Source organism: Podarcis vaucheri (genome assembly GCF_965113315.1).
Source record: "Podarcis vaucheri genome assembly, chromosome: 10".
Classification (NCBI taxonomy): Eukaryota; Metazoa; Chordata; class Lepidosauria; order Squamata; family Lacertidae; genus Podarcis; species Podarcis vaucheri.
Window position 1 is genome coordinate 71713880 of NC_138748.1, and position 13495 is coordinate 71727374.

The 13495-nt window shown below is 49.1% G+C and overlaps 1 protein-coding gene across 1 annotated transcript; it reads left to right on the top strand.

Moving 5' to 3' along the window:
• The first annotated feature begins 501 nt into the window (after positions 1 to 501).
• On the top strand, positions 502 to 13217 carry LOC309541465 (C-type lectin lectoxin-Thr1-like). Its single transcript, XM_082239351.1, has 5 exons — positions 502 to 617; positions 9930 to 10009; positions 11856 to 11990; positions 12296 to 12407; positions 12885 to 13217. Exons 1-5 carry the CDS (start codon positions 578 to 580, stop codon positions 12965 to 12967), a joined length of 450 nt encoding a protein of 149 aa, XP_082095477.1. The 5' UTR covers positions 502 to 577; the 3' UTR covers positions 12968 to 13217.
• Positions 13218 to 13495: the final 278 nt, after the last annotated feature.

Genomic DNA, 13495 nt, shown 5'->3' on the forward strand with positions numbered 1-13495 from the left:
CCCCAACTTGGTAGAACACTCTGTCACAAGAGACTAGGGCCCTGCGGGACTTGACATCTTTCCACAGGGCCTGCAAGACAGAGCTGTTCCGCCTGGCCTTTGGTTTGGACTCAGTCTGACCCTTATGTTTCCCTCCCCTTGTGGTTTTGATTTATGGGCTACTATTCAAAATGAGGCCGCCAACCTAGCAGTTCGAAAGCACATCAAAGTGCAAGTAGATAAGCAGGTACCGCTCCGGTGGGAAGGTAAACGACATTTCCTTGCGCTGCTCTGGTTCACCAGAAGTGGCTTTGCCATGTTGGCCGCATGTACACCGGCTCCCTCAGCCAGTAAAGTGAAATGAGCACCGCAACCCCAGAGTCAGCCAGGACTGGACCTAACAGTCAGGGGTCCCTTTACCTTTACCTTTACTTTATTCTATCTGGGTGAGATAATGAGTGTTTTTTCTGTTAGAAAGCGAATGCCTCGCCTCCTGACCGATGGATAGAGGAAACAGATGCAGCCTTCCTCTGACCCCAGGCTCAGCCTCCTTTGCACCTGCCTTGTTCTGATATGGCAGCTCTCCTTTGGCTTCGCAATGAAAATAAAAGAAGCAGAAAACCCCTACGGTCCCAATGGTAAGGTATCATTTCATCTTGGAGGTGGTTGATGTCTCCTTAGAGAAAGAGAAGCTTCTGGCAGCATTGGAAAGCCAAGTGTAGATCCATTGGCTGTTTGGTTCAAAATGACAGAATCCTGTTCTGTATACAGCACGCAGCTTCAATAGCACTTAGATTGTACCAGTTTTAATGTCTCCCAGGGCACTTCAACCTTCAGGCCCCCTGACTTTAACCTTCAGGCCCCTGAATGGGATGGACCTATGAAATCTGTTAAACTGTTTGTGCCTGTATCCTCTTCCCTGCACACAGACGTTCCAGTTGGATACTGGTCTGTCCACCATCTTCATCTGTCAGCTGAGCTACCACCAAGAGAGGGGGGCTTTTCTGTGGTGGCCCCACCCCCAGTATAGTTGCAGTGAACAGCTACACTTTTCAGAAGGCCTTAAAGTGCCAAAGAGCCTTCCCGTGTGTCAGGGAACTGACATCAGAGGCACGGGAGAAGGAGAGGGTCTCTGATTCTGCAGGAGAAGGTCCCAGCGCTAGGGGGAGACTCAGCTGGGAAGAAGGGGAAGGGAATAAGTGTAACACCAGGGATCCAGGAGAGCAACGGGACAGGGAGGTGCAGGGGCTCCAGGACTCTTCGTTGGAAGTTAGTGAGGAGAGCCCAGGCACTCTGCTGCCCACGCCCACCCTGCGCAGGAGACTCCCGCGCAGTGAGAGGCGGAGACGATTGGGCGTCAAACAACTCTTGGCAGCGCTTTAAGAAACGCCCACAGACAGATTCTACGAGTGACTAAGGGCAGCCACGCTGAGATAGGCTGTGCAGTCCGGAGGGTTTAACCAGGCAATCTAATGCTCAAACGGAGCAGGATTACGCACGAGTAACTCCCAACCACTACAGCAATCTGTCTGTACCTGAAAGTTGCTCGTGCGCAACAAGCAGAAGGGGGCATCATGAGTAAGACCGGAGAAGTCGGAGCCACGAAGGGGCGGCTGGAGGCCAATCACTGGAGGAGAGAAACCGCGATTTGGAAGAGCACATAGCCATCCTGACGGTGAGGCTGGACGAACGATGGTCTCTGGATGCTCAGGCGAAACCCACCCCCATAGCGAGGAAGGTACCGGGACTGGTGCATAAGTTTGGGGGAAAGCCTCAAGAGTATGGGGCGTTTAGAACAGAAATAGAATATGCCTTGAAGCTGCAGCAAAACGATTTTGAAAATGACGCAGCGAAAGTTGCTTATATTGTGGGGCACTTGCAGGACGGGGCGAGAGAGTGGATTCGACTGCTTATGGCGACACAGAATGACGCCGTGGAGGATCTACCGAAATTCTTCCAGGCGATGGATGCAATCTTCAGTAGCGATGTGCAGCAGAGTGTTACAAAACGGGAACTGCTGAGCTGTAAGCAGGGAGAAGGGTCAGTTAGAGACTATTGGTCACGTTTTGCAATGATCGTTCACTGCCTGGGGTGGCAGCTGGACTCGGAACCCATACAAATGCTATTTGAGGAGGGGTTGTCACCAACGGTCAAAGATGAGCTTTCGCACGCACCCCGCCCACAGTCTATGGATCAGCTGACCAAAGCAGTCCTTGCGATTGGCGTAAGAGAGGAAGCGCGGGCTCAAGAGAGGCGGGAAGGGAGAGAGCAGCGTTGTCATGACTACCGCATTCCTAGAATACCTAGGCAGCCTTCCCCGCCGGTGGAGCCAATGGAAATAAGCGGTGCGCGCGCCCAGGAGGTTTCAAACTCCAGCGAGAGTCGCAAAAAGGAGGGAAAGGATGTAAAAACAACCAAGAAATGTTTCCTTTGCCAACGGCCAGGACATTTTGCCAGAGTCTGCCCACAAAGAAAGGCCTGGCAAGGAATGGTGGGGGCCGTGGGGGGCGAGGAGGAGGAACCCCAAACCCCGGAGCAGGGAAACGGAAACGCTTGGCTGCCAATCAGCGGGCACAGCAGCCGAGCCAACAACCAATGAATGTGCCCAAACCAGATTCTCCAAGAGCCGCAATTGCCATTGAGGTGGTGCTTGAACTCCCAAATGGGCACCCAGTGAAGGTTCAGGGTACGCTGGACTCAGGAAGCTCTTGCAACTTTTTTAGCAGGGACTTTGCTTTAGAGCATCAGCTTCACCTGCTACCTTTGGACGCACCTCTGCAAGTCACCACCATTGATGGGAGGGAACTGATTGGGGGGGAAGTTACCCACCAGACCCCACCGATGAGAATGAGAGTGTCTAGGCACTCGGAGACAATCGCCTTCCACGCTGCCCCATTAGCGGGTCCCCCAATAATATTAGGGATGAGCTGGCTAGCGCAACATGATCCGGTGGTGGCGTGGCATCAGAGGACCATCAGCTTTGGGTCTGACTACTGCCTGCAGCACTGCTTAGGTGGGGAAATGCCAAGGATGAGCGTAGCCAGAGTGGCAAGCACTGCAATGGAGGGTAAAGGGGAGGTGCCACCACAATATGCTGATCTGAAGGAGGTTTTTAGTGAAAAGGAGGCAGATAGACTGCCACCCCACAGGCCGTTCGATTGCCAGATCAATTTGCTCCCTGGGGCGCAGCTGCCTGTGGGTAAGCTGTATGCCATGTCAGACAGGGAGATGAAGGAGTTACGGGACTTTATCGACAAGAACCTAAAGAGAGGGTTTATAAGAGAGTCAAAGGCAGTGGGGGGTAGTCCAGTATTTTTTGTGGACAAAAAGGACACTGATAAACCGAGGCTTGTGGTGGACTTCAGGGCGGTAAATTTGGTGTCAGAACCTGTGACTTTCCCTATGCCCAGAATTGACGACATTCTGACGAGAGTGAGGAAGGGAAAGATTTTCACCAAGCTAGACCTTAGGGGGGGTTACAACTTAATCCGAATGAGAGAGGGAGATGAATGGAAGACCACCATGTTCACACCCCTGGGGGCCTTTGAATATCTCGTTATGCCTTTCGGATTACAGTCAGGCTCCGCCTGTTTTCAAGCGTTCATGCACCACGTGTTGGGGTCTCTGCTTTACAAGAACTGTGTAGCATTCCTGGACGACGTCTTGATATATTCAGAAAATGAGGAGCAACATGTGAGAGATGTCAGGGAAGTGCTACAACGATTGCAGAAGCACCAGTTGTGGGTCAAGCTAGAGAAATGTCAGTTTCATGCCCGAGAGGTGGAGTTCCTGGGATACAAGTTATCTGACAAAGGCTTAGCCATGGACCCAAGCAAGGAGCAAGCAGTATTGGAGTGGAAAACCCCAAAGACACGAAAGGATGTGCAGAGGTTCCTAGGTTTTGGCAATTTCTACAGGAAGTTCATCAAGAACTTTGCACACTTGACAGCCCCAATCACGGACTGTCTCAGTAGTAAAAAGAAGTTTGTGTGGACGGAGGAAGCCCAGCAATCCTTTGAAAGATTGAAAAAGGTGTTCGCGTCAGAAGAACAATTACTACATGTGGATTTGGAGAAACCACTGCAGTTGGAGACTCACGCGTCAGACAGAGCCATAGGGGCGGTTCTGTTGCAGCCAGGACTGAACAAGCAAGAATGGAAACTGTGTGCCTTTTTCTCGAGGAAGCTGAGCAAGTCGGAACAAAACTACACCGTGTACGACAGAGAACTGCTAGCAATTTACGCCGCCTTTCATCAGTGGCGCCATTTGCTGATAGGGGCGCAGCGCAAGATCCAGATCTGTACAGATCACAAGAACTTGGAATATTGGCGGACAGCACGGGTGCTCAACCAGAGACAGATTCGCTGGGCGCAGGAGTTTTCCAAGTTTTCCTTCGAAATCCAGTATGTGCCAGGCGAGGAAAACGTGAGAGCAGACGCTCTCTCGCGGAAACCAGAGTACTTCGAAGGAGAGGGGCCTCCGGAGACCCGACACGTCATACCTGAGGACCGATGGGTGTGTGGGGGAACTCTAGTGGGCACGAGAGAACTAGCAGGACTCACTAGGGACGATGAATTCACACGAACAAAAATCAGGGAACTCCAAGATGGGAGGGGAGCACCAGAGGGGTTCGAAGAGAAGGAAGGGGTTTTGTACTACAGGGGGGCAATGTACGTACCGGGGGGGGGCTCTAAGAAGAAGGGTACTCAAACAACTTCATGACACCCCCACAGCGGGGCACTTTGGGCAACACAAAACCATGATGCTGGTGACCCGACAATTTTGGTGGCCATGGGTGAGGGAAGATGTACGCGAATATGTAAGAGGGTGTGACCGCTGCCAGAGGGCCAAAGGGGAACGCACGGTACCAGCAGGTTTGCTGGAACCCTTACCCACACCAAACAAACCCTGGGAGGTGGTGTCAATTGATTTCATGACGGATCTGCCCAAATCGAGGGGAAAAACAGCAGTGATGGTAGTAGTCGACTTGCTAACCAAAATGTGCCATTTTATCGCCTGCTCACATGCGGTGACGGTGGAAGAAACGGCACGGTTGTTTGTAGAACACATTTTCAGGCTACATGGCGCCCCCTTGAGGTTTCTCTCAGACCGCGGAAAACAATTTACTTCCCGGTTCTGGAGGAAGCTCATGAGCCTACTGCAAGTCAAGGTCAGCTTCTCAACAGCGAGACACCCAGAAACCAATGGGCAAGCGGAAAGGGCAAACAGCGTACTCCAACAATACTTACGCTGCTACGTTAGCGAGAGGCAGAATGATTGGGTAGAGAAACTAGCGTTAGCAGAATTTGCGTACAATAACGCTGAACATGTGTCCACAGGAATGAGTCCATTTTTGGCCAATTATGGGTGTCATCCCAGGGCATTCCCGGGTAATGAGGAACAGAGCTGGAGTGTGCCCGCAGCTGAACAGTTTGTGGAAGAAATGGAAACGTTACATCAACAGCTCAAGATGAACCTAGAAAGGGCCAAGGCCAATTACAAGAAACAAGCAGATAAACACCGAAGGGAAGGGGAAACCATAAGGGTGGGGGATCGCGTGTGGCTGTCCACTCAAGGGTTACCCTTTAAGGGGGGGTGCAAGAAGTTGCAGCCCAGACGACTGGGGCCGTTTGAAGTCATACAACAGATAAACCCCGTGGCGTTCAAGCTCAGGTTGCCCAACAACATGAAAATACATCCCGTGTTCCACAGGTCCTTGCTCTCACCACACAGAGAGGGGCGGGAATTCGAGGGGCGGGAGGTAGAAGTCATGCCACAACCACCGGTAGAAGAAAGGGAACACCAAAGTTCAGCCACAGAGATAGTTGATTCAAGGTGGCGGGGTCGGCAAGTGGAGTACTTGGTGGCGTGGGAAGGAGAGCCCTGGTCGGAAATAACGTAGGTGCCAGCAGAGGCAATTGGCGACGAGCATATGGTGGAAGTGTTCCACCGATGGTTCCCAGATAAGCCCCAGCCCTTAGAGAGATTCTGGGAGGAACAATTCGGTACCACGGAGGAGGAAGAGAGTTTCGAAGGGTTTTCAGAATCCGAAGAAGAATCGGATTGGGAGGGTCATTCCATGGGTGGGAACCTTAGCAGGTGGGAAGAGGTTTTTGCACCCACCGATGAGGAGGACAGCTCATTCCAGGGTTTCCTTGGCTCGCCGACCAGAGAAGAGGCTACAATAGAGCCCACAGGTCGGAGGGGGAGTGAAGGGAGCCCTGGGAGGGAGGTGAATGTCTCCCAGGGCACTTCAATCTTCAGGCCCCCTGACTTTAACCTTTAGGCCCCTGAATGGGATGGACCTATGAAATCTGTTAAACTGTTTGTGCCTGTATCCTCTTCCCTGCACACAGACGTTCCAGTTGGATACTGGTCTGTCCACCATCTTCATCTGTCAGTTGAGCTACCACCAAGAGAGGGAGTCTTTTCTGTGGTGGCCCCACCCCCAGTATAGTTGCAGTGAACAGCTACACTTTTCAGAAGGCCTTAAAGTGCCAAAGAGCCTTCCCGTGTGTCAGGGAACTGACATCAGAGGCACGGGAGAAGGAGAGGGTCTCTGATTCTGCAGGAGAAGGTCCCAGCGCAAGGGGGAGACTCAGCTGGGAAGAAGGGAAAGGGAATAAGTGTAACACCAGGGATCCAGGAGAGCAATGGGACAGGGAGGTGCAGGGGCTCCAGGACTCTTCGTTGGAAGTTAGTGAGGAGAGCCCAGGCACCCCAATGCCCACGCCCACCCTGCGCAGGAGACTCCCGCGCAGTGAGAGGCGGAGACGATTGGGCGTCAAACAGCTCTTATGTTGGCAGCGCTTTAAGAAACGCCCACAGACAGATTCTACGAGTGACTAAGGGCAGCCACGCTGAGATGGGCTGTGCAGTCCGGAGGGTTTAACCCGGCAATCTAATGCTCAAACGGAGCAGGATTACGCACGAGTAACTCCCAACCACTACACCGTGAATCATTATTTCCCCCTTTTTTTGGAACAGCCTTTTGCTATTAGAATTTCAACTTTTTTTTGCTGTGAATCATTCTTGGTTTAGTAGTATTTATTTCCTAGTGGTTTTTATTATTGGTTGAAATAAGATTATCTATTGCTGTTAGTCTCCTTAGCTTCCCTTGACTGGAAAATTGGCAGGTAAATAATTTAAAACAATACAATGAAAATATTATATGTCATATTGGAAACCAAGAAAGTGGTGAACTCCGTGACCTGGGACGTCTTTGAGGCCGTTCAATTTCCCTTTGACTTTTATGGCACCGTATTTATTTATTTTTTATAAAAAAATTATTGGTTTTTCAAATTTTATAAAGACATAACACACACATAAAAGACAAAGACAAGAACACGTAAAATTTCAAAAATCTTACTTTCTTAACCTTGATCATTGACTTCCCCCCACCCCCCTTCATGCATCCCAATTCCCATAATTCTGTCAGCAAGTTATTATTTTCTCTCCTTGCCATGTTAATATTACATCTTTTATAAAAAAATTAAGTTCTTTCCTAAGTTGGACTCAAAATCTCTTCCATCCATTTCCCATTTTTTATAAAACATGAATCATAGTGACTAAACCCAAAAGTCATAAGTGTTTTTGAAATTCTGTTTCCCCCCCCCCCATCCCCGGTTTCCGTCCCTTCCCAAATATATGTCCAAAATAACAGTTCTTAGCCTGGATTCCTCACGTCCGAGGCCTTCAAATCTCTTTCAGTCCCTCTCCGTCGGTTTTGTTGGTGATCCTTCATGTTGGTCTTCGGATCTCGAAGGAGTTCTATCCCAATCAAGCCAGGTTTTCTTCCCACCAAAGCACTTAGAACCAACTGCTGCAAAATTTCCACCAATCCTTCATATTCAGAGTCAGAATAAGAATGAAAATAAGAGTAAAAATGAAAATGGAGGCCCCAGTCATATTTCTTCTTTCTTTTAAATTCTTGAATTCCAAGTATTCCAGGGGCTTTCTCCTTCATCTTTCGGATCTTTTGCAGATTTGTAATCCACATAATCCAAGGGTCTTCTTGTTTATAAACCATTTGTATAGGCTTCTGATTTGTGCTTTCCATCTGTACTTTCTCCTTTGCTTGTTTAGTCTCGTTTCCTTCTTGCGTTATCTCTTTCCGTTCAGCTGCAGATTTTTTCTCACTCAAATCCTCCATACTTTCAGCAGAGCTGCTTATTCCAGAAGTCAAGGTCATGAGTTGTTTATTCATAGCAAGACTCTGCTCTTGTAAAATTCCCACAAGGTAAAACGTTTTTTCTATTTCAGCTAGTAAGTTTCCATCCACAGCCATTGTAATGTCTCAGAATTCCCCCTAGGGGGAATCTAGTTACTTAGTAATCTTTTCCCAACAATCCTTTACCTCGTTATTTATTTCTTTGTTTCCAAACACTTTAGTTAAATTATATCACATTTAGTCCAGAGAGATCTTAAGTATCAAACTTTTTCGCTTTAAATCACCCGTTTGACAGCTTTTGACAGCTGTCAAACTCCTTTCCTCTTCAGCAAGCTCAAAGACAGGACGCTCCCGGGCCCGGGAGGGGGGGTTGCATACGGCAAAAGAAAAACTTCTAAAAAACCACTCTTACACTCCAGCTCCACACTTCTTTTATCCAGTCGTGAAAGTTAATGTCTTTTTAACTCACCCCAAAAGGGTAGGCTCCCCAACTTAGTTTTTCCTGCTATTGCTTTAAATCGTCTGCAGGAGGGGGGGGTGCGGACTTCCCTTTGACACATCCCCCGGTCGTACCAAATTCGCGGATAAGTATTTTAAAGTCCAGATTCCGATCTACTCACGGGTTGCTTCTTTTTTGGGTCCGAATTTAAGGAAAAAAGTCAGCGCTCTTCAGCCATGGCACACGGCTTCGCTCCGCTGGGATAGCGGTCTACTCCCAGCACCACGCCACTCTCCGTACCCTCTCCGCAGCCTTTAAAAAGGCTCTTCATGGGTTGGGGGGCGCTTAAGGTGCCCACCGAGTCACCAGGTCCGCAGGCATCCGCGCCTGCGGTTTTTAAGGGTCTCTGCGTCGCCGTCGCGGCAAGACCCGTCCCCAGCGGAGCCGATTCCCTCTGGAGCTCGGAGGGAATCCGCCATTAGCTGTTCGCGCCAACCCGGAAGTATGGCACCGTATTTTTAGGTCTATAAGATGTGCTTTATTGACCCAAAAATGAAGTTCAAAATTTAGGCTCGTCTTATACACGGGTAGTGCTGAGGGGGGAATCCCGAAAATCGCTCACCCGCTGGAACACAGCACACAACCACTCACATCGTAGCTGCCTGATCGCTGCCATTAGCCCTCCCGCTTGCCGCTGTGGCATCCAATAGACAGCTGCCCTTGTCACAGCAAGCGGGAGCATGATTGGCGGCCACTGGCGGCAATCAAGGAGCTGATAAGTGGTTTCCACTCACATTGCAGAAACCACCTGCCAGCGGCCACCAATCACCCTCCCGCTTCCTGCGACAAGGGCAGCTGTCTATTGGCTGCCGCAGTGGCAAGCAGGAGGGCTAATGGCGGCGATCAGGCAGCTGCGATGCGAGCGGTTGTGTGCTCCGTTCCAGTGCGCAAGCGATTTTCAGGATTCCCCCTGCTCACAACAATCAGGTGGCCAATGCCGAAAATTGATCACCTGCCGGAAGGAAATGTGAGCCTGAGTTTTTAAGCGGCGATTGGCCACTTGATTGTGGGAGAGAGATGGCAAAAATCGCTCATTCGTCGGAACGAAGTGCAAGCCCGAGATTGTAAGCGGCAATTGTAAGTGAGGCGAGGGGTTGTGTCCTGCGTTCTGGTGGGTGAGAGATTTTTTGCATTCCCCCCAAATAATCCTCCCCAAAAGCTCAATCCCCCCTTTTTTTCTCAATTTTGAGCCCCCCAAAATACAGGTATTTTATTTCCACTGTTTCCTGTGCTGACATGACCATGTTGAATGCTAATGTTCTCCTTTTCTGCTACCTCAAGGCTGCCTCCGGGGCTGGACCAGATTAAAGGGAAGCTGCTATCGAATCTTTTCCGACCATTTGAGATGGAATGAGGCAATGGTAAGAGGGGGCTCTAGGTGCTTTGGGTGGGTCCAGAAAGAACAAGGGCACAAAACACAAGATATTCTTGAGAGTCTCTGCAGAAGACCTGTTATGAATCTCAATCCCATGGCCATCTTTTGCATCTCAAGAGCTAATGAGATGTCATTTAGGCATCTGAAGTGAGGCCTTGGGCAACCAGCTCAGTTCATCAGTTTATCGTTCTTCGCAGATTCAGATGAGGCTGAGGAAGCTCAGGACCATTGCTTGGAACCACTAGGGGGCTGGATGAAGGCCACTGAAACTCAATCCTGGAAAGGTTCTGTGGGATAGTGATTGGATAGATACGCTCTTCATAGGCTGGAAGTAGGCAGGCCTTCTTTAAGATGGCTTGAGATGGTGGGCTCATCATCCCAGAAAAGACCCATTGGCACCAAAGGTTGGAGTACTTACTCAGGTTTGATGAAGGCTCCAACATGTTCTGCTTTGAAGTGAGCCCCCAGGGACAGGTAGGTTCATAAATGATGCCCATTTGTTGGGAATAGCATGAAGAACCCAAAGTACGTTAGAGAGAGTCAGAACAGCTTATGCAATAAGGGATGAGGCAAGCAAGATCCACAACAGCCACTGAACACACATTTGAAGAACATGGCATTCCCCCAAGAGTCCAGGGAGCTGTAGGTTGCTGTCCGCAAGGCTACAGTTCCCATGGTCCTTGGGTATAAGCTACATGTTTATTAAAGGTGCTTGAAATGTGTGGTGTGGGAGTCATTGAAGCCCACCAGGAAAATAACAGCCGTGTGAGCACCCTGACATTTGATGCACCAGGTAGTTGGCTTGCTCAGCTCTTACCTCAAGGCTGTCCTGTCTAAATAAATAGGAATGATGTTCCTGCTATGGTAGGGCACATCCCTGGCATTTTCCTACCATGTCCTGATTAGCCAAGCTCATCCGAATAGAACGGGTATTTTGCCAGGTACTGTTCCTCCTTTCGGGAAGGAATATATTAACAGATCAACACAGCTACCTGCGCTTTTTCATTCTTTCAAGGCAAGGCTTTCAGTTCTCCTTGGGGACAGGTTGGCTGTTGTGTCCAGCTTTTGCACAAACATAAAATGACCACTACGTCACCGGACATTGCCCAAGCATGCTGCATGATGGATCTGGCAGCCTTAAAAGTGCACATGCAATTCATTAGATGGGCATGATGGGGGGAAATTTGGCTTTGAAGCACATCTTAATGAGAGCAACTCGATTTGACATGTCCTGAAATAACACACATCAAAACAGAGGCATTATTTGAAATTTCGTTCTCCCCAAATATATTTTGAACAAACATACATATACTTCACACGACATGCAGTGTACGTGAGTAAGAAAAGCACGTTAGGAGGCATGCACCACAGAATTTTGAGGGGCCCCGGGCACATCCTTGAAGATTTGTGGGGCTCTTGGCCCCCTGCCCACCAGTTGGTGCCACTGTATTAGAAGAAATTGTGGGTAAAATGTATTCTTGAAAATAACACCCAAAGCTGCAGTATATGAGGTGAAATTGCAAACAAATGTTTATATACTGGGGCAATGTCCACTCAAATACTGCTCAGTTCTCCCGAGAACTTTTCTTTTTATAAACAAAATCACAAACTGAAAGTGGAGAATCTAATTAAAAATCAGACAATGAAGAAACTGAGCGAGACACAAATGGGGATATTGCACCGTGCTGGATCTCTTGCGTTTCAATCAGTCACATGTCCAGAGCTGGATTTCCACGTATTGCGACTGCACTATTCAACCTTGAGCCTGACTTTGAGGAGAATTCAAAGGTAAGTGTAGCTGCATAAAACTCATTCTTTTTTCCACTTCTCAGAGAGTCTGCCGTATATTTGACCCGACTTCTGAGCTTGCCTCTATTCATGATAAGAAAGAACTGCGTAGGGTGTCTGACATGCTTCTAATTCCAAAGGTACTACGTGTCTGGATTGGATTGTCAGTCAATGATAAGGTGAGTCTCCAAGGCCTTCTCCTCCTCCTCCGTCAGCACTGTTGGAGCTGATAGTAAATGAATTCAGTGGGAAGATTCTTCTATGGGGCTTCCCCAGCTGATGAAATGCTACGAGAAGGTTTTCTGGACTCAACATACTGGAGGCCAATACAGTCATGGTGGGCTCCTGGCTGATGTCCTGCAACTCAAATAATGTTGTCTGTGGTTCTTTTGGGTGGAATCATCAAGGAGTGTGCTGTGTCTTGGAAGTGTCACCTTGTGATCTGTTCTTTCTAAAGAACATCCCACCTCTCTTGTCCCTACAGGATGGAAATTGGGAGTGGACAGATGGCTCTGTTCCCGAGTTCCTACCGTGGACTAAGGGAGAACCTATGAGTAGTGGCATCAACTCATGTGTCTACTTGTTTCGTGCGGACGGTAAGGAGTCCACTCTCAGAACTGGTACTTTGGAGCTGCCATGCTCAAAGCAATGCGGGTTGCAGTATTTTCTTGATTTCTACTGCGGGTATGAGATGTGCTCCTTGCCTGCTCTTAGGCCAAGAGTGAAGGACTTCCTTTAGAGCCCTTTCATCTGTTTGGTAGAGATATTCCCAAGCTGCCTTACAAGAATCTAGCCTTCCCAAAGGGGCTCCGACTGACAGGGAACACCATCCTAATACACTTTTGCTTTCTACTCAAGGTCCTCCCCATAGATGCCACCACCCGCATTGGCCAATTTAATATTGGATAGGTGGCTGGGTTTCTTCTGAATGGGGGAAGAAGAAAGGACATTCTTTGCACGCACCATGGGGTGTGGGGGTGCATGTGTTTTGAGGGTGTGGGGGTCCCAGCAGCAGCATGCCAAGGAGCCCCTGATGTCACTCTGCCTAAGCTCATTTCTCTTTTTCTTTCCAGTTTTTTTGAGATTTAGAGCTGAGGATTGCCGATATGAAGAATCCTATATTTGTGAACATGAGCCAGCATCTGCATCCTCCTGACCTGTTCGCTCTCCCTGGCTGACCCCATCAAATCTCAGAAGCTTCCATCCAACGCTGTCTTTCTACCTGCGCCTTTTTCAGAATATGAAAACGTCAGAGGTGCCCTTCTGCCCCATTCCAGTGGCCCATCTATTCCAGCGTCCTGCTCTCACAGTAGCCTGCAATAGATCTCACTGAATCCTGCAAGTAGCAAGAGCCCCCTTCCCTGGGAGCCCAGGATGAAGAAACTTGGGGTTCACCAACGTCAGGAGGACAACAGCCTCCCCTTCCCTAATAGATGCCTCAGCCCATTGTGAATTTAAATATCCTGATTCAGATTGCAAGCCATTTAGGACATTCAACTGGTCTCTTTCACTGTGCAAAGAACCAATGCCCTTTTATGGCAGTGTCTTCTAGAGCCCTGGGAAGGGTGGAGCCTTAATGAAAGCAATCCCTCTGCAGAGAATAAATGACTGTTTGCAGGTGCGGCTTGAATCCAAACTACACCTGCAAAAAGACAAAGTGGGGCTTCCAGCCAGCCCCCTTGCA